The 24,318-nt window shown below is 47.0% G+C and overlaps 1 protein-coding gene across 7 annotated transcripts in view; it reads right to left on the bottom strand.

Annotated features, from left to right (window-relative positions):
- The window catches only part of LOC138497164 (ubiquitin thioesterase otulin-like), a 1,020,877-nt gene that overhangs the window by 248,021 nt on the left and 748,538 nt on the right, over window positions 1–24,318 (bottom strand). For all 7 annotated transcript variants that reach the window (XM_069620441.1, XM_069620446.1, XM_069620442.1 and 4 more), the window contains exon 10: window positions 6,578–6,706. In XM_069620441.1, coding sequence (XP_069476542.1) covers window positions 6,578–6,706 — 129 coding nt within the window. The remainder of the gene's footprint in view (window positions 1–6,577; window positions 6,707–24,318) is intronic.

Raw genomic sequence — 24,318 nt, 5'->3', positions numbered from 1 at the left:
TGCCACCAGCCATTAATTGTGGAAAGGGTAACATAAAAATGTTACATGAGAAACTAGACAAAGGGGATACTAAGTAACCCCCCAAGCACCCTATTTGTAACATCGTGTGTGCGGGGTCTAGAAAGTTATAAAATGTAAGTAAAGTCAATTTCACTTCACTGCTCTTGGAAACAGTGCTTTTACCAAGAGAAGTTATTTAAACCTTTGGGAAATCTAAGACTTCCCTGTGCCACTGCACTGAAGGTGCTGTGTGTCACAATGTAAAGATGATGCCTATGGAGTTTGTCAGACTCCAAAGTCAAAAGAAACACAGAGTCCAAATTACAGAAAAATACACGAGAGATTGGAAAAAAGGTCTCACTCTCTCCAGGTTAGAAATTAAAAGTCCAGCAAAATAGGCTGGGGGTCTCTAAGGTAGAAGGGAATTAGCACAATTCTGAGAATTCTCCTTATCACTTGTCCGGAATGTCAGTTAAATCATCTTGGTCATAGGGTGCTGGAGGCCTAGACCAACCCAAGTATTCGACAACCTTAGACATGAGCTGTCTGTAAGAGGAGTCGACATGCTCCCCTGTTTCTGGTTTTCTGAACTCAGCTCTGGAGGTGTATCAATCCCACTTGCATTGTACACATTATCATATAGATCCTGCATTCTGTTTTCCTCTGAAATAAGGCATTCAGGCACATTATGTGTACCGTATTGAAGCCCAAAATGGGCATCTTCATCATCTGAATGCTCTTCTTCTTCAAAAATGGAAGTTAGAGGAGTATATATTTTTTCTGGTATTGAAACCAGAGGCTTCGACGTTGTCACAGTCGTCGACATTTTCTTAGACAGTGCCTTGTTAGGAAGGTCACTTGGTTCTGATGGTTTAGCTGGCAAAATTGGCGCAGCTGGCATCGACAGTTTCGGCGTCGATGTCGACACTGGCGTCAATGGCATTGACGGTTTAGTCTGGGGCCTGATGGGCGTCATAGGCACCAATGGCGTCCAAGTTGTCGAAGGCTTCGACCTCGACCTCTCCCCATGTCTCGAGTGATCCTTCAATTTTTCAGATCGAGGCTTCGAGGGCTCTCGATGCGGATCACGCCTTTTACTCGGGTGAGTTTGAGGCCGAGACCTTTGCCCTTTCCGACTTCCTTAGAACACTCGGTCGGAGAATTACTTAGTTTTTCAAATATTTTTAGCATTTCTACACAGAAAGCTTCCCATTCTGCAGGTGTTGACTTCTTGGACGGGCATGCAACCCATGCGGGGGAACCGTCGGACAAAGACGTCGACGAATGCGACCTGCGGTGCCTCCTCTTCAACGAAGACGAGTGACGCGAACCACTCCTTGACCTAGAACGCTTAGCCTTCTTCCTCCGAGGAGAGTCACCTCTCGACTCATCGGTTAAAGGCACAGCAGGTCGGGGCATAGAGGACTTGGAAACCTTTCCTACCTTAAGCTTCCCCTTTCATTCCCCAAAGGCTTTTCCCGTCATGGACTGGCACTTGGAACAAGCATTCGTATCGTGGCCCTCTCCGAGGCGCCACAGGCAGATTCGATGCGGGTCAGTTAGGGACATCTTCGAGCTGCAATCTCTACATTTCTTGAAACCAGACTTAGGTGTCGATGGTGTAAACAAAGAAGATAATTGTTGAGTCGTTCGAAAACAATTGAGTAATACACTTTCACAAGTATGAGGCGCGCCGAATTCCTCACGATGCAAACGCATTTGCGGAAAAAACGGAACTGAGGCCAACAGGCGATGCGCGTGCTATATATACCCTCCAATAACTTCACCCTTGACGGAGGACTTCGAGGGACATCGATTCGACGCACGGCGCCATCTGCCGAAATATTTTTGCAAAGCAGCTGAAGCTGGGCATTACATGTCAAAGATGAGGAATACGTTGGAGGACACAATCCATTCGAAATTAACATTCTCCCCAACAGTCAGGAGATCCCAAAGCGAATAAAAAGCAACAGAACTATTTGGCGAACGTAACTTCCCGCGGACTGCCCCAGGGGCTGATGGAGGACCCCATTGCTCCAGCAAAGGATGAAGGGGCAATACAATTGTTAAAGAACTCTGCCCTGCGTGGCTTCACAGCCTTGTTTATTAAAAACATATTCACAGATTCTTGTGCCCTATATGACCAAATTGTTTAACTCATTTTAGGCCATTGGCTGTGTTACTCCATCAACGGAAGAATTAATGACGGTTCTCATTCCCAAGTCAGGGAAAGAGCGCAATGCCTGTAGACCCATCATGATTGGGAACAATGACATGAAAATATATTCTCAAATCTTAGCTCAAGGATTAATGGGCATACTGAAGGCAATCACGGACCCAGATCTAGCTGGTTTTTATAGCTAACAGGACCACTCACGATAATACTAGCAGAGTTTGCACCTTATTGAAATTGCCACCATCACCAATATCAAACTAGGCATCATCTCCTCAGACGTTTATAGGGCATTTGCCATGGTATACGGGGGCTATATTGAGAGGGTGCTGAATCACTATGGTTTGGGCCCAGCCTTGGATACTGGCTAATTACCAGCAGCCATCTAGAATAATAAGAGTTAACGGGGCACTTACACTGAAAATAATGATATCACGGGCAACCAGACAGGGCTGCCCCTTTCTCCCCTGATATTTGCCCTAACCATTGAACCGTTTACCGCAAGAATCGGTTCCAATAAAGATATACAGGGCTTCCAAGTTCAAGGTAACACCTATAAAATATTGTTATACGCCGACGACGTAATATATACGTTGAGGAAGGTTGACACCTCGTTAAAAGCTCTGTCGGAAATTGAACAATTTGGCCAGGTATTGGGCTTTGTGGTAAACTACACCAAGTTTAGCACCTTGGGGGTGATGGTCTCAAAAGAGTGCCAGAGAGAACTCGCCAAGCTTAGCTCAATTGGCTGGGTTCAACCTAAGATAAATTATCTTGGGGTCCAGATCCCGAACAACATCTCGCAAACTTATCGCTGTAATTTTCCACAACTATATAAGGATCTCTATGATGACTTAGACCGCTGGAGCAAACAAGACATCTTGTGGTTGGGGAGGATAACATCAATTAAAATTAACCTAATCCCCAGATTCCTTTGTCAATGACTTGCCCTGCTGGTTAAGATTGCTGACTCAGATCTGGGAAGACTCCAAAGGAGAATTATGGCATTCATATGGGAGAAGAAAGGGCTGTGCATTTCATGAAGAGTCCTACTTAGAGGGGTTAAAAATGGGGGCCTAAGGGGTTCCAGACATCTTCAGATATAACTTTGTGGCGCAAATATCTCACATGTTTGTGTGGTATGCAGCTGAGAATGGGCCCAAATCAAAGAAACATTGTCCTCAACGCCCCTCCCACACAGGAATCAAGCAACACAACTCAGATATCAAGTTATTAACTTTCAGGGCAAACATAATTTACCACTGGTGGAAGGTAAAACGCATATGGGGCATTAGATCTACTTTGGGTCCCTTTTGCCCAATCTGGAATAATCCAGACTTTCTATGAGGAAAAGACACACTTAGATTTAGGAAATGGTAGGATGGGGGGCCTCGTACGCCTACGCAATATTTATTTAAATGGGAATCCCTTAACATTTGAGGCGGAGATACAAGAGGTGGAGCGATTTCAATATGTCCAACTTAGGCACTGGGTAACCCACACGGGAGCAGGGAGCCTACAGTACTAGAACTGCATCTAACACGCAGACAGGCAAAATCACCTCCCTATAAACTACTGGATAAGTGCGAACCATTAATTAAAGAGGATTACATGAAAAAATGGGAAGAGAACTTGGGGAAACAACTCGATGTAGAAATAAAGAATCCGATTTGGACGTGAACGTTTGGTAGCTCTAGGTACGTAGCTAATAAAGAGTGTCCAGTGAAGTTCTGCTATCAATGGTATATTACCCCAGAGAAACTGCATAGAATCAACCCCTCTGACTCCCCATTATGTTGGAGAGGCTGCTCTGCAGTGGGTTTGCTCCTCCATTTATTATGGTAATGCGACAAAACACAACTCTTCTGGAAGGAGGTACTAGCGGACGTGAAGAATATCACTGGGTTGTATCTCCCTCTGGACCCTGGAATTGTGCTACAAGGGGAAACGGGAGGGAACATTCCGAATGTTGGGCTCAATAGTGACACTAGTAACCCATCTTTTAACTGTGGCAAAAATTAAGATTGCCCATTTGTGGAAAAGTCCAGAAGAACCAATGATAACAATAAGGTGGATAAAGTGCTGGTAGACGGTGCTTGCTGAAGAGATCACTGCCCTGGGCTTGGGGTTAATGGGGAAAATGTAGCAATATATAGTCCCCATTTCTGCAATATTGCGGAACGTGTCCCAGGAGTAACAAGAAAAACCCCATTGCTATGTTGGTTTTCACTGCTGGACTACCACTACCTGCATCGTTCTGTGATCTTGAGGATTCATTGGGGGGTACAGAAACATTATAGAGTATTCTCTTGCTTTGTTCCTCTTAAATCCCTGGCTGTCTGTTAAATCTGCACTTTTACTATGAAACTGCATTGTTTGCAAATGCAAGAAAATATCCCTGTGTTGGTTACATTTCTCTAATAAAAAGATTTGATTGAAAAAAAAAGTGGCAAGTCTAATCATTTTGCTTAAGATTGATATCATGAAGTTGACCCTGCAAGACCTACCCTCTGTGAATCACATACAATCACTAGCATATGTTGGGGTCAAACTCCATCGATACATGCTATCCATGGTAAAAGCGAATGCAGGAGTATGTGTGATACCACTGACTAAGATTTGGAAACATGGCAAACTCCCCCCTATCCTCTTAAAATGCCATATATCCTTAATAGAAATATGTGTTCCGCAGATCCTGTACCTTACTAGAACGTTGTCACTACTAGTCAGGGAATCCTATTTTGTGATAATGCCATGATAGTTCAGGGAATTTCTTTGGCAAGGGGTGAAGCACAGGATAAAATTAGACATGCTACAACAAACGTTACAGTGCAGAGGATAGAAAGCTCTCAAAAAAAAACTTTGTGTTTGTGCCACCAGACTAGTACAAATGGTACAAAGGGACCATGCGCTTGCACTGTGTCATCTATGAAGACTTCCTAATCGCCTCACCACTACGCTCGAGTTCCTTACACAAAGCTTAGCACTTACAGTCCCCTAACCTGATCAAAACACATTTCAAAGAGATGTGGGTGGGCTGTCCATATGAAGGAGAGCATTCCTGGGGTATTGTCTGCAGATGCCCTGCTGCGGATGAATGGCAACCATCTGACAGATTGAAAACATGTTTATTGGCATGCATGGGATGAACGATATAATCGGGGTTATGGTGGCAGGACCCAAGGATGCCAAAACATGCTTAATCTTACACATGATACTGCAACGGGCCTATGGTTCCCTTTGAGGATACACACAGTAGATGCCTCACTCCCTGCACAATGGAGGATGTGACTGTGAAGGCTCCCTCTTGCATATGGTCTGGTCGTGCACACTAGTGAAAAAGCTCTGGGGATATGCTCTGGTTCTGCTCAATGAAGTCTTAAGAGGCAAGCGTTGAAAGAAATCACCTGATAGGGTGCTATTGGGGATTGCAACATGCCTGCATGAGCTTCATAACCTAACCAACAAAATAAATCGCCACTGTAAGGCAGATAATTATGCAAAACTGGAAGAGTATTCCTAACAACCTGTATGGAGTATAAGGAACAGGTTGACTTGTGGCATTTCAAGTGTCACTCAGTTTTCACCCACAGCCCCCAGAAATACTCACACAGCTGGACAGAGCTTGGCCCATTTGGGATACCTTCTTGTCCATGGTTTGCACGAACTTCATCCTCCATTTCATCATGCATTTATGTTTCTATATTGGTTATGAATGAAAGACTGGTGGCGGTGCTGAGGGATGGTGTAACAGGGAGTCCGTTTTGTCGTTTGTGTATACAATGTTGTTTTATTTTAAGTATGGTGCATTTATTCCACATTTATAAAGTGCTTTAAATGTTAAAAGCGTCATTCAAAAGAAACAAAATGGGGGATAACGGTTGTGGGGCACCCGTGGGCCAGAGTTGTGGAACACCCTCACCAAAGTGTTTTAAATGCATTCAGACTATATTGGCGTTCCAGAGGTGTTGAAGACAGAACTGTTCAAAAAGGCCTTCAACGTATGAAGGCTGTTTTCACCAGGGTGAATGAGTAAAGCCATCTCTGGCTGGAATCTACAACGAGAAAATAGGCAAACTGTCTGCTACCCACTCCTTACCCAGCCATTCATCACAACGTTATCCGATACTCCTTTAGCGATACTTTTATTTAATGTGAATAATATACTGTAATTCCAACACTGACACTCCTGTGATCGTTTTGATTCCTAAACTGTTGGCCTTGTGGTTATCAAATATTTATACAGTATGACCCTGCCATTATGAAGGGCCATTTGGGTGAATGTTTGTGTCATGGTGCGAATCCAGTTAGTAACACCCGCCCCTTCCCTCCAACATCATACAATGTTACTAAAACTACCACAGCCAAACAATGTATTTTTAAAAAGAATCACGGAATAAATACCCTTTTCTTCAGCAGTTCCAAATGTTTTTTTATCGTATCAAGCTGGGCACTGGTTTGTTCTTCACCAAAACTGTACCTCAGTTTCCAATGCTTGATCCAGTCGTATGTGCTGATTAGCTTTGCTGGTAGCTATGTTTTCATGAAATAAAAAAATGCTATTGATGAAGGTCATTGTGCAGACAGCAAAATAAATATACATGTTTAAATTGCAGCTGGCAGCAAAACGGTACCAGTTAGACATCAGTACGACAGCAAGAGGAAATGTAATTTCAATTACGAAATGTTTTCCAGATGTCTCAAGAAACACTCCAAATCTTTAATCAGGTTCATACGTTTTCAATATCTTAATGGGCCCAACAGTGGTCCCTTTCTCTCTCTTCTAGTAAAGCCGCTCCTTCCTCAACCCCAGGTTAATATATACCAAATATTGACCAATGCTGTCCAAGTTCTGACTCCTGTTGGAGATGAAGACTTGAAGGGCCTTTTGTATCTATTTTCCCTCAGAGACCACCTAGAATGTCCTCACTCTATTCAGCGGTTAGTAATTCTATAGGGGTATTGGAATTTGAATACGAGACAAACTGCTCGACTCAAGTCTCTTCTGTATCATGCCCATGTCTTCCTTTCCCTCCGACTATGTGATATTCTTCTCGCACTATTCTCCTCCTTACAACTCTTCGCACCTCTTACTGTACTCCCTACCTCGTTCTCCTCTGTCCAACCACTGTCTCCCACTCCACCGTTCGATAGTGCTACTCCCTCCTCCACCCTACTGTTTCAACTCCACCCATCTCCTACTCAGACAGGCCCCTTTCACCCACTTACAAACACTTCACAACCACCCTCTTACACTAACCACACATGCTACTTGTACACGCACCCGTTTCAAAATCACCACCACCGTCCAATGCACTGTGCTTGCACCTGCTGGTCCCTTGGTCTGCCACCTCCACCGACCTCACCCACATCTTCCTGTTTCCTAGGGAGATTCTTAGCCCCCTTGCTGTTGTCCAATTGGCAGCTTGTAGGGACAAACTACCAAACGGACAACAGGGAGGGGGATAAGAATTCAAATGGGTCCTGTCTTCCCCACCCTGGAGGTGTTAGAAACAAAGAATATTTTAAATTATGCGTTAAGCCCCACTCCTTTTTTCTGCGTGGGACCACTGTGAGGCAGCAATGGCCACCCACGTTGTATATTGTCCAAGTGCCCATGGCTGCTTCCCTCTAAGGTAAGTTTAGTCCCACTTGAGGTTTCTGCCCCTTGATTACGTCTCTGGTGGTTTAGGGGCTCTTTAGAGTACTTCCCATTGAACTTCCTTTGGCTAGCATGCAATGCGCAGCTGACCTCTCTGCGTGTAGGAGCTTCTGCTTCACTCTGTGTTCCTCCTGCGGCACCAGCAACAGGGCCCATGCAAACGCTTGAAGCTGTGTCTCTCTCCTGGGTTTGTCCTTTCTCATCCGGGTATTCATTGGACCCTGCCTGGGGGCACTGTGGTAGTTCATCATCTTGCTTCTTCATATTTCAGAAATTAGAAGAGAACCCTGCAAACATTTTCGTCAGGCACTGGATGATGCAATTCAACACTGCACAACAACAGACACACTCAGGCGGACCGGAACTGTGGCCCTCTCAACTGCCAAAAACCTCCTCAGGGTTAGGACTGGTTCTGGATTTCGCCCCGATAGGTCTCCAACCCCTGGCTGAGAGGGGATCCCATCCCCTCTTGACAAGGGCAGTAGGCCTTGTCACATCCCTGGACTCTTTCTTCCAATGCCTCCGTCTCTCCCTGTCCACTAACTGCCTAGGCGTAACAGGAGAGAAAAACTAAGTTTGCCTACTTGGTTCCAGGCTCGACTTTAAATGAAAAACGCTGTAAGGCCAGGAATAATTTCAAAATTCGAGGTTTTGTATCTTTACTCCTGGCCATCCAGACAAATGGAGTGTGATACTTCGCCAATTTAAGCTGTCATCCAGTAAGATAATAGAGCAGACTGTATACGGGCCATTTTACAGCTAGGTAATCCCTTTCAATTATGGGGTAGTAGATCTTCCTGGAAAACAGCTTATGACTGATGGAACACAATAGGTTTTTCATCACCCTCCTGTACTTGAGGCAATACTGCTTCAAGGTCAGTAAAGGATGCACCGGTCTCAGAACAACTCTTTAGAGAAGTCGGGCATTGTTTATATTGCTACCTTTCACCCACCCTCCCCACTCAAACATGTATTTGCACAACCTACCGTTTAGCTAGTCAAAGGCGTCTAGAACAATTCTGTCCCACTAAGCAATATTGGTATAACTCTTCCTCTGTATGGCAGAGAAGAACACGTTACTTACCCATGGTAACGTTCTTTCGACTGGATGTTCCTCCCACATATTCCTCATCCTATGATATTTCCATATCCAGCTTCAGCTGCTTCTGAATTTTTTTCCAGCAAAGAGCACTGCGCGTCGATGTTGGTCGACTCGATGTCCCTCAGAGGCTTCCATCTCGATGTCGACATCATCAATGGTATAAAGCACGCGCAGCGACCCTTGGCTTCAGTTCTGTTTTTTTTCTGTTTTTTGTTTTTTATTGTTTACTTTTCCATCCCAACTTTTCATTGTATTGCTATTCGATCATATGATGTCAATATGATGCTTTAATACTTGTTTTTTTTTTTAACCATGTTTATTTTTCAACAGTGGTATAATCCACTACAACATATTACCATTGTACTTTGTTAATTCAACCAACATTTATACTGGGTTAAGGTCACCCATAGTCAAGCAAATTGCCTCCAGGTTTTAAACTGTAAACTATTATCCCTCTATCCCCCCCTTATTTGTTCTACAATGTCCATAAAGTACAACCGTTTTCTTCAACAACCCCCCCCCCCCACTTCCCCTCCCCACCCATCAGGTGAGCAGCAACAATACTTGCACAGTTCCTCTATTCCCATCAGCCAGTTGCTTTCAGAAATTCAGTTCTCCGGAGCCCTTATAATGTGTCCAGAATTCTAATATTGTGAGGGCACCATTGAAGCATAAAGTCACTCTGAAGATAGGTGAGAACACTACCCCACTCAGTTCGGAAAGTGTCTTGATCGCCTTGCAGCTTATAAGTCACCCATTCCATAGCTACAAACCCACCCCCATACCTTCATGAACCAGTCATATATCGTCGGTGGTTGTGGTTTCTTCCAATGTTGGGCTATTGCTAGCCAGGCTGCTATCACTAGTACCATGACGCCTCTTTGCTGAGGTTTCGAGAACTTCCTTTGTTTTAGGTCCCACATGCCGAGGAGCCATATCCTTGATGTTAGGTGCTCTGCCCCCAGGACCATTTCGTTGGCCTGTTTTATCACTTCCTGACAAAACTGCATGATCCTTGGGCAGGTCCACCACATGTTGCGCCTGTCCCCCGTTGCTGGGCACCCTCGCCAGCAGGAGCCACTGACAGTGGGAAACATGGCATGAAGTTTTGCTGGTGTATAATGCCATTGAAGTATTATTTTCTGCAACATTTCTCTCAGCTGGATAGAGCGGGTCAGCTTATTGAGTTTGCTCCACAAACTTCTCCAGCGGGGCCTCGATATTGTTTCCTCAAGTGTGGCTTCCCATTTCTTCATGTGTTGCCATACCACTTCCTCCCTCTGTGAGTTCAGATGCGAATACAGGTTGGTGATCAGTTTCCGTGTTCCTGGATCGGTGATCATAAACGTTTCAAAGTGTGTGAACGGCCTAGTAGCTGCATCCTTGATAGCAGGGAGTTGGAGCCAGTGTAGGAGTTGCGCATATTGGAAATGTTCTGTAGGCTTGCATCCCAATTCTTGCATGCAGTCCTGAAATTATCTCACTTTTTGATCTTTATACATATCTTTGATTATGGTGCATCCTGCCTCAGACCAGCTGTTAAAGGCCTGTGTATTTAGGCCGGGAGGAAAGTCTGGGTTACCAAACATAGGTGTGAATGTAGATGGAATTGTGGTCAAGGACCCTCTTTTTAGTGCCCCATCCCACGCCTCTAATCCCGCTCCCATCACTTCACTGATAGCCGTGTTCGGATGTCTATGTTTCTTGTGCATCCACAACAGATTGGACAAGGGGCCTCCCGCCACTGCGATATCCTGGCATACCCATACGTGCTGGGGGGACCGGTCCACCCATTGCCTCTTGCCCTTAATTGTGCTGCCTCATAATACCTCTTGAAGTGTGGGAACGCCATTCCGCCATCTTGCCTGAGAGCTGTCAGGGTCGTCATTGCCACTTGTGGTTTCTTTTTTTGCCAAACAAATGCCATTATTGTCTTATTTAGTGCTTTAAAGAAGGCTCTCTGTATCCGTACTGGGAGAGTTTAAAAATAGTACAACAGCTTCGGCAGGCCAGTCATCTTCACTACCATTGTCTGCCCCACCATGATATGGTGAGTGGATTCCATTTTGTCAGGTCTTGATGTAGGCGGTGCAACAGTTGTGGATAGTTGGCCTTGTATATTTGTTTGATTGACGATTTAATCCCCAGGTATGTGATGGTCTGAGCTATTTTCAGATGAGTTATCTGTGCTATGTTATTCATTAACTTGGGGTCTGCTGTTAAGTTCAATATCTCGGATTTGTTCCTATTTATTTTTAGGCCCGACGCCTTTCCAAACTCTTCCAGTTCTTGCAAGAGGGCTGGGAGGGATTTTTCTGGTGCAGTCAGGGCAAAAAGCATGTCATCGGCGAATGCCATTACTTTATGCTCCACTCCTCCCATCTTCACTCCTCCCACCCGTTGGGACTCCCTTATTCTGATAAGGATGGGTTCCAAGAACAGGGCATACAACAATGGGGACAGAGGGCATCCCTGCTTCGTCCCTCTTGAGAGGGGGATCTGTGTGGAAAGAACGCCATTTACCGCTACTCTCAACGAAGGGCATCTATAGTTGGCTTCCACCACATTCAGGAATCGGCTCCTGAATCCCATTCGTTGCATTGTGGAAAAAAGGTACGACCATTCGACTCTGTCGAACACCTTTTCCGCATCGACAGAGACAAGGATCGCCGGGGTCCCTGTGTGCCCAAGCTTACCTATGATGTGACACGCCCGACGGGTGTTGTCAGCAGTCTGCCTCCCTGGGACAAATCCCGATTGATCCACGTTCACTAAGCATGGCAGCAGTTTAGACAATCTTTCGGCTAAAATGTTGGTGAATAGCTTGGCATCGATGTTCATCAACGCGATCGGTCGATAGGATCCCGGGTGGATTGGGTCCTTCCCCGGTTTAGGAAACACCACTAATTTGGGTTTGTTCATCGAGGTGGTGGTCACTCCCGTCGTCCTGAAGCTATTGAAGAGTTCCACTAATTTGGGGGCTAACAATTCCTGGAATTTATTTGTAAAAGATATCCGTGAACCCATCTGCGCCCGGCGCTTTACCTTTTGGTAGCTTTCTAATCACTTGGACGACTTGCTCCAGTTGAATTTCCCTGTCCAGGAGTTCTCTGTCCGCCTCTGGAACCTGAGGGAGAGTTATCCTGCTCAGGAACCTCTCCTCCGCTGTCTTTTCTGGGCTTTCTGACTTGTAAAGCATTTGGTAGAATCCCGCCATTATGCCTCCCATTTCCTCATTTGTCGACTGCATATGTCCATTTTCATCTACCAACTGGACGATGGTCTTCTTGCGTGCCTTGTCTTTAAGCTGTCTAGACAGCAACTTATCCGCTTTGTTGGCACTTATGTAATATTTCTGCTTCACTTTCAGGAGCGCCAACTCTGCCTTCCTGTTTTGTATCAGTGCATGTTGTTTTTGCAGAAGTTTCAGTGTAGTCTTTAGTTTCCTAGTTGGGTGGGCCGTTAGCTCTGTTTGGGTGTCCTTAAGATTCTTTTCAATGTCTTCCTCCCACTTCGTCCGTTGCTTCGTTGCTTGTCCTTAAATGCTTTCAATGCTATGGCCTCGCCCCTTACTACCGCCTTGAAGGCGTCCCACACCATCGCTTTCTCCGTTTCCCCTGTGTCATTCTCTGCGAAATATAGCTCAATTTTTTCTCTGAGTTTGTCCACTACTACACAATCCTGCAGGATGTCTTCCGGGAATTTCCACGCCCACAGTTTCCTCTTCTGGTGGCTCACTTTCAGTGTCACTACAATGTGGGCGTGGTCGGAGAGCACAATCAGGCCCCCAAAAGACTTGTGTAGCACCAGACGTAGTCTATTCTTGATTGCGAATTGTGGACATACAAGTAATGAGTAAATCCTTGCGCATCCCCCCTCTTGGAGTGCCAGACATCATGCAGCGCCAATGCATCAATCGTCGACGTCAAGGCTTTGGAAGGGGAATGTGCATAGGACCTCGCCCCTGGGGTCCTGTCCTGCACTGGATTCCAGGCCATATTCAGATCTCCTCCCAGTATGATCTCACCTTCCGTGAAGTTTTCCAATGCCACAAGGGATTCCCTTAAAAAGCTGTCTTGGCCTGTGTTGGGCGCGTAGACAGACGCCAGCGTCAATTTTAAGCCTTCTATTTGGAAGTTTAAAAACAGGTATCGCCCTTCTTTATCCGCAAGGGTGCTATGGACTTTTGCCCCTAGAGAGTCCTGCAGAGCTATAAGAACCCCAGCTCTTTTTTCTCCCGAGTTCGTTTGGAACACCCTGTGATGCGCCTCTGATCATAATCTTGGCTCTGTCTTTTTTCCGAATGTGGGTTTCTTGTTATAATAGAATCCTTGCACCTTCCCCCCCATGCTTGCCTCTCCAGCTTTTTCCGCTTGATTGGGGTGTTCATCCCCCTGATATTCTGTGTCAGGATCTTAATCCCTCTTACTGTGGATACGTCCATTATCTGGCCTTTGTTTTAGCTCCTGCCCATAGGAATTCGGGGTGCTTTTCCACCAATGTGCTACTCTCCAGGTCATTTCCCCTTCTGTCCCCCCTTGAGTGCCCCCTCCCTTCCCACCTGAGCAGGCGCATGGCACCTAATCGCATCGAGCGTATCGCTGCTTGCACCATGCCCCCTCCATAACTCAGGTAACACGCATGGGGATACCTAAACCCCACTTTAACTCTCTCTATGGGTTAACTTCCACCCCACCCAGGCCTTCGCTCTGTTGCTGTTATCCGTTTGCTTTCCACCTCTTGATTCTTCCTCATTTCCTTCAAATTATCATCCCCCCCCCGACTCCGGGCCTATGATGCCCCCCCAGAATTGCTGCAGGGCAGCTAGACATATTATTTCTTCCTTCCCTTAGTTTTCCTTCCGGCTGTCGTCCAGGCATTCTGGAGCTTTGCCCCTGTCAATTTCTCCTTGGCTCTTCGTGACTCTTCCCCCTTGATCTCGTAATATGCCCAGAACCTGCTCCCCTCCTCACAAGTCGTAATTCTTTGTTGGACACCCTCCTAAGTAAACAATAGTCCAAACGGGAAGGTCCATTTACATTTAACCTGCTTAGAGATAAGATGTTGCACCACTGGGCCCATCAGCCTCCTTTTCACAAGCGTCCCTTGCGCCAGATCTTGATATAGCTGGACCTCGTGCCCGTTGAATGCAGTTCTAGCATTAGATCTTGCACTTCTCAGTATTAGCTCTTTTTGGGCATAGTTCGACATAGCAACCAACACATCTCTGGGCCTCGTTCCTGCCTCTGGTAGGCGTTTTGGACCCACCCTGTGGATTCGGTCAATTCCTATTTGGGGTTCGGTGTCCACACCCATAATATCCGTAAAGAGTTGGGAGACTGTGACCCGCAGGTCCTTGTCCTCAATGGATTCTGGTAAATGTTTAATTTGCATGTTCGACCGCCGAGATCTATTTTCTAGATCTTCACATTGAAGCTCGTGGCTGGTCGTCGCCCTGGCCAGGTGCTCCAGAGTCTCATCTGATTTTTGGGCTTCCTCTTCCATCCACTGTACTACTCTCTCTAGTTTATCTGTTCTTTCTTCAACCTTCGCCAGGTCCACCTTTACCTGGTGCAGTGATTGCTTCATATCCTCTCGTAGCGTGTGGAATTGTTCTTGTATAGAAGTTAGGAGCTGATCTTGGAGCTCTTTGAAGCAGGACTGCATATCCTGCTTCGTCATGACGTCATCCCCCATCTTCCGCTTGCTTAGTTCTTGTAGATCTTTTTCGCTACTTGGGGCGCCCGCTTCTTCGGCCCTCTACAGCTGCTTCAGGCTTTTGTGTTGCTTTCGTTGGGGGGGGAGATTGGGTCAGACTCGACAGTCTCGCTCGACTTGGACTTTGAAGCTACATCAAATATCGTATTCAATTCAAGATGGGCGCGTGCTCGCCACCCATGTCCCCCGGAGTCTGTCTTCGGTATCCTCTAATCGCTCCGCTGTGCGCCCCTCATGCACTGCTCATGTCCCGTGGGATGCCGCAGGTCTGGCTTTCTGTTAGCTGCCTTAAGTGAGGAGGCTTCCAAAGCCTTACTGGCACATTCCCTACCTTCTTTCAACTGTCTTTGGCGCTGGGCGCACTGATGATGTGGGCGCCCCTCCTTACTTGCACCCCTGCCACTACCGAGTCAAAATTGCGTTACTATTGCCTGTGATCAAAATGGGTGAGGGGGGAGTTCAAATGGGCCCCCTCTGGTGTGCTCTTGCGCTCTTCTCTCCTCCCATCCAGGTACAGGCCCCACCACCCCCGATGGTTAATGAAAGTTTGTCCCTCGTGTATCCCGGGGGTGTGGGGGGCAAAGGGGGACCTGCGTTGGAGCGGGCGGACGCACCAAAATGCTTTTGGTGGGCACGTTCATTAGTGTTCTAGCCCTCTCCACCAGCAGCTGCCAGGGGTTGTGGTTGCGGTAAGCCAGTGTCTGAGCACACAATTGCCTGGTTCTGCTGGATGCCCGTGCTTGCTGGGCTTGCTCCGCTTTGCTGTTGCCACAATGCCCCAGATAGGACCAGCGGGATACAAGAGGGCGCCTGCGGCCGCCAGGACCACTGACCTTGTTTCTTGTGTTGGGGGGGCGTCTTCAGCTCGGCCCCCACCACAGGGCCAAGCCCACTCATGCCGCTCCAGGCCCCCGCGCGAGCCCGCCAGAAGGCGCCGCTCTGCGACTCTGCTGCAGTCCACCCAGTGGGGGACGACACCTCCAGCACCCGCCGGCGTGAGGGAGAGGGGGGGAGGCGCTCCGCCGGCACCTGTCACTGCACCTAGAGCTCTGGGGGGGCTCCGCGCCCACTACAGCTCTCCTTCATCCCCCACGCAATGGCTGCTCCCCACCCGCTCCGGAGTGTTGCTCCCTGCGAGCCCCCAGCTGCGAGGCCCACGTCATAGCTCGCTGCTGGTCCGCCTCGGCGCTCCGCACTCCGGAGGCTTTGCTAGCAGCCCGGCTTCAGGAAATTCATGTCCCTTCCTCAGAAACACACGCGGGTCGCTTCTTGCTTCATTTACAGCAACCAGATAATGCTCTTTGATGTGCTTCGTGCTCCAGCCCGGCTGTGAGAGACCTCACGCTCGTCCTCTCCTGCCGGACGCCATCTTGGGAGTCTTCAGTTCTGTTTTTAAAGCTTGTATAGGATATCCTTCACCCGACAGTTACTCCTCCTGAAAGAGCGAAGAGTGCAATCACATGGAAAATTCTACTGCAGGGCAGGTTGGAAGGGTCAATGAGGAATACGTGGGAGGAACATCCAGTCGAAAGAACGTTACCATGGGTAAATTGTTCTTCAAATGGATTGTGTCCTCCCACGCATTGTATGTATTCCTGCAGGATGGAGTCAGAATTTTCAGACTCATAATAATTTAGGAGTTCCTTCATGGGTCTGTGTGCACAGAATGTAGTACTGCCTTTCCAAATAAACCTTCCCGGCTTGAGGAAGAGTCCAGATTATAGTGTTTGGTAAAGGTGTGTACGGGAGACCAGGTGGCTGCCACACAAATATCTCTAATTGAAACATGCCTCTGTAATGCAGGGGAGGTAGCCATGCCCCTGGTTGAATGAGCTCTAAAACCCTGCAGGGAATTATTTCCTGCTAATCTGTAGCATTCAGATATTCTCAAAATAATCCATTTTGACAAGGAACAAGTTACTTACCTGTAATTGTTGTCCTCCAGCATGAGTCAGGCATGGATTCACATGCTCATCAATATTCCCCGTCAGGCTGGGAATCCTCGGTAAAGAAAAATCAGTTTCAGTTTAATTTCTGAACTGTCTTTCTCCTAACAACCAATCACTGAGCTCTGGGTCATACTGCCCCCAGCCAATGACTGCCCTCTACCTAAGCCCCTCCTCTGGCAGCCATCTTCAGATTTGGTAGCACGTAAAGTGGCAGTAGGACCAAGAGAAGAGCGCAGAGTGGTAGATGTGAATCCATGCCAGACCCATGCTGGAGAACAACAGTTACAGGTAAGTAACTTGTTCCCTCTCCAGCATGGGGTCTGCCATGGATTCACATGCTCATGAATAAAGAATACATAGCAGTACACACATGCATCACCACGGGAGGTGGCAAGGCTCAAGATAAGCATCTCTTACCTCCTCACCAGGCTCACCTTCAAGCGAACAGGTTGTGCAGCACTGCTTGGCCGACTCTGGACTCCTCCCTGGAATCCCTGTCGACGCAGTAGAATCTCGTGAAGGTGTGCGTCAACCTCCACATAGCAGCCGAGCAGATGTCCAGCAGGGGCCCACCAGACAGGAACGCCGTATTAGCACTGATCGCTCTGGTCGAATGGGCTCTCGGATGGCCAGGCAACGGCCGGTTTGCCAACCGGTGACAATGGGTGATGCAGCCAGAGAGCCACCTGGAAAGGGAAGCCTCAGAGAGGGCCTTCCCATGGTTCACAGGGCCAAAGTTCACAAAAAGTTGCAACGTCTTCCGGAAACTCTTCATGCGGTCCACATAAAACTTCAGCGCTCTAGCCACATCCAGCGAGTGCAAAGTCCTTTCAGCCAGGGACGAAGACGTCGGAAAAAACACAGGCAACACCAAGGGCTTGTTTAGATGAAAGTCCGACGGCACCTTGGGCATGAAGGAGGGGTGTGTCTTCAGCACCACCCTTGTGTTGTGAAAAGTCAAGTAAGGTGGCTTACAGGACAGGGCCTGAATCTCACCCACCCGTCATGCAGAGGTGATGGCCACAAGGAAAGCTGTCTACCACGACAAAAACTTGAGCGGCACTGTATGCATAGGTTCGAATGGAGGGCCCATGAGCCTAGTCAGCACCACATTGAGTTCCCACACTAGGGCCGGAGCCTTCACCGGCGGGAATGAACGGAACAGTCCTTTAACAAACTCCTTAAACAGTCAGTGTGACCATAACAACAACTGTTTCGGAGATCTGGTGTAGCGGGAGATAGCCGCCAGATGAACTTTGATGGAGGCATGGGCCAGTCCTGCTTTAGCCAACGACAGCAAATACAGGAGTATCTGCGGAGCCGTGAATTGTAGAGGGTCGATCTTCTGTGCACAGCACCAGACTGAGAACTTCTTCCATTTATGTCCATAGCATTTTAGAGTAGACGATGCTCTGGCCTTGTCAAGCACCTCTTTGCAGTCTGCTGGTACATCATAGCCCCTGAACTCTAACGCTGCAGGAGCCAGGCCTTCAGGTTCAGCGATCCTGGGCCGTGGTGCAGAATTGCTCTTCCAACCCTGGCGAGATCTGCGACCACTGGAAGCTTGACTGGAGGGGACGCCGACATGCTGAGAAAGTCCAGGTACCATATCTGCCTCTGCCACGCCGGTGCGACGAGGATCAGCCTACACCGGGACCGTTTGAGTTGATTGATGAGTCAAAGAAGCAACAGCAGGTGAGGGAACGCATACAGAAACAGGACATCCTAGGGGAATGAGAATGCGTCCCCCATGCTCCCCGGCTGGGGAGACCTGCTTGCGAACCTCTGGCACTTAGTGTTCGACGCTGTCGCAAAGAGAATGATCTGGGGATTGCCCCATCTGCGCAACAGGTGATCCACTTGGTCCTGCCGAAGTTCCCACTCGTGGCAAGAGCGCAGCTCCCTGCTGTGAGAGTCGGGGACAGTGTTCTTCACTCCTGCCAGATGAAACAAGATGGGGAACATCCCCTGTCTACAGCCCAGTGCCAAAGGTCCTGCGCCGCTTTGGAGAGCGCCGGGGATATGGTGCACCCCTGCTTCCTGATGTAAAACATTATGGTGGTATTGTCCGTGAAGACCCGTACCTGCTTGCACTTGAGAGACAGAAGGAAGGACTTCAGGGCCCAAAACACTGCTTGCATCTCCAGCACATTGATGTGCAACGTCTTCTCCTCTGGCAGCCACAGGCCTCTTGTGTGAAGACTTCCGGTGTGAGCTCCCCAACCTTCCAGAGAGACGTCCGTCATCACAGTCTCCTTGTGCGGTGGGGTCTGGAAATCCACGGCTCCGGACAGATATGCGTGAACGCCCCACCACCGTATTGCTCGACGGAAGCTCTGGTCGATCGTGATTTTGTCCTGGAAGCTTCCTGATACTTGTATCCGACAGCCATCAAGGAACTCCTGTAGTGGGTGCATCCGTAGCCTGCACAGTCGGATGAGCTAGATGAATGACGACATCATGCCGAGCAGAGACTTGATGGTCCTCACCGTGGTGACCTTTAGTGCCAACAGCCATTGCACCTTGCCCAAGATGGCCGCTATCCTTTCCTCCGACGGAGACGCCAGGCACGGCACTGTGTTGAGTCGGGACCCCAGAAACAGCGAGTCTTCCGATGGAGTCAAGCAGGACTTTGCATAGTTCACAGAGAAGCCCAGATCCGTCAGGAGGCGGACGGTCCTCACCGTGTGGTCGACAGCGATGTCTTTTCAGCTGGCCCGAATTAGCCAGTCGTCCAAGTAGGGGTAGACGTGGATGCCTTGTAGACGCAGCTGCGCCGCCACCGGCGCCAGACACTTGGTGAAAACCCTTGCCGCCGACTTCAATACGAAGGGAAGGGCCTTGAATTGGTAATGCTGCCCTTGAACCACAAAGCGCTGAAACTTGCAGTGTCCCTTGTGAATGGGGATGTGGAAGTAAGCATCCTCCAAGTCCAGCCATGACAGGAAGTCCCCCTCTTTGAGATTTCCGAGCACGTGCTGAAGAGTCACCATCCACAATTTTTGGGACTTGATGTATTAGTTTAGACAACAGAGTTCTAGGATAGGCCTCCAGCCGCCGTTCTTCTTTTTCACGAGGAAGTACAGAGAGTACACTTCGAAGCCTCTTTGGGACAAGCTCTATCGCGCCTTTCTTTAGCATGGCCGGCACCTCCTGCCGCAGCTGAGGGACATGGTTTTCCTGCCTGGCCACTGCTGGTATCTGGGGATACTTCAGTTGAAATTCCAGGGTGTGTCCGTGGGCGAGAGCGTCCAGCACCCAGAGGACGGTGGAGATGGTCTCCCACACACTGACGAAGCTCGCCAGGCAGCCTCCCACAGGGGTACACGGGTGGGGGCCCGACGCCACCGTCGGTTCAATCATGCTTGGACATCGAAGGGCCACCCTGGGGACCCTGGCGACGTTGTCCTCCTCCAGACTTGGCGCGGCCCCTGTTGGTCTTCTGGGCCGAAGAGCGGGAGGGTTGGCGATAAGAAGAGGAACCCCCACAAAACACGTGGAGGATCCTTGGGATTTGCTGCCTGAGGTCCGAAAGGACGGGTGTCGCTGCTGAAGCGTGCCCAAGGCACACGCAGTCTCTGTGTCCATCTTGATGGCTTGAAGAAACTCATCTACAACCTTCCCGCACAAATTGTCCCCGTCGAAGGGCATGACCAACACCCTCAACTGAACGTCTTGATGAAAATTGGTGGCCCTAAACCAGCCCCGACGACGAAGGCAAACGCTGTTGCCCATTTGGTGGAACCCCGTGTCGGCGATGTCCGTGGCCATCGTGATGGCGTGGTCCGACGCCACCTCACCTTCCTGCAAAATCTACAAAGCTTCCGACATCTTGTCGTCGGGAAGAAAGTCCAGAATGGATCGATCTTGAACCACAGCTCGAGGTTGCAAGGCGCCACAATGGCGAGAGCGTTGGCATCCTTGATGGTAGTCGCCGCCGAGGAAATAACCCGTCGCCCCAGGGCATCTCACTGTCCGGAGGGGTGGAGGCTGCCGAAGAGGAGGAGCCCGACAGAGTCCGGCGACTGTTGAGTCCGCAAGCACTTGGGCGCAGAGTCCGGCACCCTGTACTTCTTCTCATAGCGGTCCCTCTTTTTTTTTTTATTGATTTAGTTGAAACAATCAACTTTTCAATTTACATTTAAAAGATCAAATACAGTTATATACAATATCAAGTTCATATTTACAATTTATATTACAGATTAAACACAACTCGAAATTAAAAAATTTGACAGTATAAATCAAATAATTCCCCAATTGATATAGAAAAATCAGAGAAACAGAACAGAATAGAAAAATGACATTAAAAAAGCACTTCCATATAACATAAATGGACAAAAACCAGCAAACAGAGGCATTGGTAAACTGACATAGAATGTCCATTATCTATGAAGTTTCAGACAATATCTGGTTGCAAAGATAATAAAAAATGTACAGTTGCTACCTGAAGGGCTAATGAGGAAGTACCATAAATAAGAGCCCAACAGTCACTCAGATCGCATAAAGCAAAACTAGAACAAAACTTATCAAAGTTTATTTGTCTCTTTGTATATAGTAGGGCACATTGAGTGATGAGATGTTCCAAGGATTCAGGAGTACCCGGAGTATGACAGAAGCGACAAATATTTTAATCAATAGATAAGATTTGTCGTGAACACAACAAATCCCTGGTCTTCCATATGTGAAAACGAAAACGCAGAATCAATTGTCTGCAATATGGAGACGGGGCTTTGGACAGATATTTTTCTAAGATCCCTCTAGATTTCGGCGGAAAACGGTGGCTGGTGGCATTTTTGTATGTCAAACATTTCTGTTGATTATCAATCCAAGCCATTTGGTAAATATTCTGTTTAGCTTTATCTGGATTTGAAATTAAAAGGTCAATTGTAATGTCTGCATGAGCCAAGACCTTATACGTGGAGCTAAGCCATATTCATAGAAATAGATGGTCAGTACTAAACATATAGGTAAAAAGCATTTTTAATAGAGGTTCAGTGTGAGTGAAAATGAGGCATTTTCTCAAAAATGCACATTGTCTCCAATAATAAGTGGCAGACGAGGAGATGATGCCCAGCTCATAACGTAGCCACGAAATTGGGATGCACTGGGGAAGGTGTAATACTCTGCGCCAAAATTTGGCTTCTCACTTGTCAATTGTGTGAGCAGACAGTGGAGGCCCTGTTTTCAAGCCATACAAGATGGTTGGAATGACTTTCATTTTCCAGAAGATGACAGCCGGCATAACGGAAAATGTACCATATCCAAGAAGAATGCGAGCCTGAGAGGCGGCTGATACAATTTTGGAGTCAATTAGGCTGAGATGTTTTGTTGATCTAGTTGCGGCTTTGAAAATTATACCCAAATATGTATAAGCTGCAACGACAGATAATTTCACATTGTCAATAATTCAGTGCTTTATGGTATGGCATCCATGGCTAGGATTGTACATGACCACTTGCGTTTTAGCCGTATTTCCTTTGAGTTCATTTATGACTATGTACGCTTCAGAAGAGAATAACAGTTTTGGAAACCACCAGGAGTTTTGGATATTGGAACAATATCATCGGCATACCTAAGAGCCTTTATGGGAACTCCATTAATTTTCGGAGAATCAGACATCACAGATTCAAAATGATATTTGATATTGTGAATAAAGTAATTGAAAAGGGCAGAAGCCAAAAGACAACCTTGTTTAAGGCCACGGAATGTAGCAATGGGTTTTTGAAAGTAAGCCATTAAGAGTGATTCTGATTTGTACAGATGTAGAGGAATGGAACTCATAAATGATATCAGTGAGTGTGTATGGACATTTGTCTCTAGCAAGTTTGGTCATGAGTTTGACTCTAGAAATTGAGTCGAACGCTGAATGTAGATCCACAAAAGCAAAATAAATCTGCTGTTTCTGCGAGTGCCATCGTAACTTTATAGCATTAAGAAAAAACAGATTAACAGTCGTGCCCATTCCTGCAATAAAACCTGATTGGTGTGGATCTCGATGATGATTGTATAGAGTCCAGGCACAAAAGTCTTGAAGTACAAATTTGGCAAATATTTTTCCCGGAGTATCAAGAAGCGCAATGGGTCTGTAGTTTTCTGGTAGCGATAAATCACCCTTTTTAAAGATAGGCACAATGATGGACGTGTGCCAAGAGGAAGGTAAACTTTTTGTGACTAATATTTGTTGAAAAAGATGGAACAAAATTTCCGCCCACTGTTTTGGATGATTATTTAACATGTTATTACTTAGACCATCCGGTCCAGCTGCTCTAGATGTATTGGCCAATTTTATATAGTAAATGATGGATTCTATATCACAGTTTAAAAGCTACTTGGACTTAGTCTGTATAGTGTATGTGAAATTGTCAGACCGGGGATCAGCGTACATCTTAGAAAAATATGAAACCGATTGATCCTCCTGTACTCTGTTTGCCTGGGATCCCAGTTGATTTGAACAGTTTGTGTAGGTAAGGAGTTTCCAGATATCTGCCGAACTTTTAGAGACAATGGTACTGAGCATGATTTCACTATCGTGCTGAAATAGGATGGACCTGCGGGCACGAACCCAGTTCACATATCTACATTTCAACGTTTTAAGGGTATCAAATTGATGAATGCATGAGGAGGAGAGGAGTGTCTTGCTTTCTTTTCCATAAATGGCTCCCCTGTTTTGTAGTTCACTGTCAAAAGGGTGTAGATGAGTTATTGGCTTACACTTCAGAGTTAGAATGTTATTTTGAAATTTTTGAAGAATGTGAGTGTATTCTATCTTCGTGTTGTCAGGTGTCATGCGGGCGACAAGGTAACTAAGATTACAAAGCTTGTTTGGTGACCAAGAGAACCGAGTTCTAGCCTGATTAATCCTAAGTGGTCGTCAATTCCATCGTCTATATGGAGATGTTGGCACAGTTAACCTTAAAAATGTGAGAGACAATAGATTGTGATCACTATGTGGTTGAGCTGTGATAACTAGAGAATTAATATCTTGAAAAAAATGTGCATCAACATAAATATAATCAATCGTGCTAACAATTCTGTCCCTGTGCCAGGTGGTAGCACCGCTCCATTAACCATTTTAAGATTTTGTGCCGACATAAAGGTCGACCACATGAGGGTATCTCGAGTGGCAGCATCATTTTTGGGGTTAAGACAATCAATATTGAGGTCGCCAGCTAAAATGGTTGCTGTGATGTCTTTTGAGAGGGCGACTATCTCTAACATTTCTGAAAGTTCTTGGAAAAATATGTCATTGGTAATACTCAACGGATTTCGATTGATGTTAAATAATGCAATATTTCCACAAGAACCAATTAGTTTGACCAGTTGAATAGAGGTATCAAAAGCAGCTCAGGGTTCAATAGAAAATATTGAATTTAGATTCACTGCTACCAAGAGACCCGACATGGGTCGTCCTCTGTCTCCTTTTGTAGCAGGTACAAGAGAGGTAGAATAGTATTCCCAGACTGGTGAAGTTGTCAACCAGGTCTCCACAAAGACCAGAATGTCATGAAGATGTGGAAGGAGATCGATAGATTTCTGGAGATGAACATGCCCCCTCGTATTCCAACTACCTAAGGTGACAGTACTGGTCTTTCGTGCATTTTATAGTTACGAAGTAGTGGAGGAATGTTTGATGGAGAGATATGTGCGAGACTTGGGGATAGATGGTTCAGGCCCAATTATAGAAGGAATCGTGGGAACAAAAAGTGCTCGGGAC

Source organism: Ambystoma mexicanum, chromosome 5q (genome assembly GCF_040938575.1).
Source record: "Ambystoma mexicanum isolate Mex_15411 chromosome 5q, UKY_AmexF1_1, whole genome shotgun sequence".
Taxonomy (NCBI): domain Eukaryota; kingdom Metazoa; phylum Chordata; class Amphibia; order Caudata; family Ambystomatidae; genus Ambystoma; species Ambystoma mexicanum.
The sequence above is the reverse complement of the archived record's forward strand: the minus strand, read 5'-3'. Positions and strand labels throughout refer to the sequence as shown.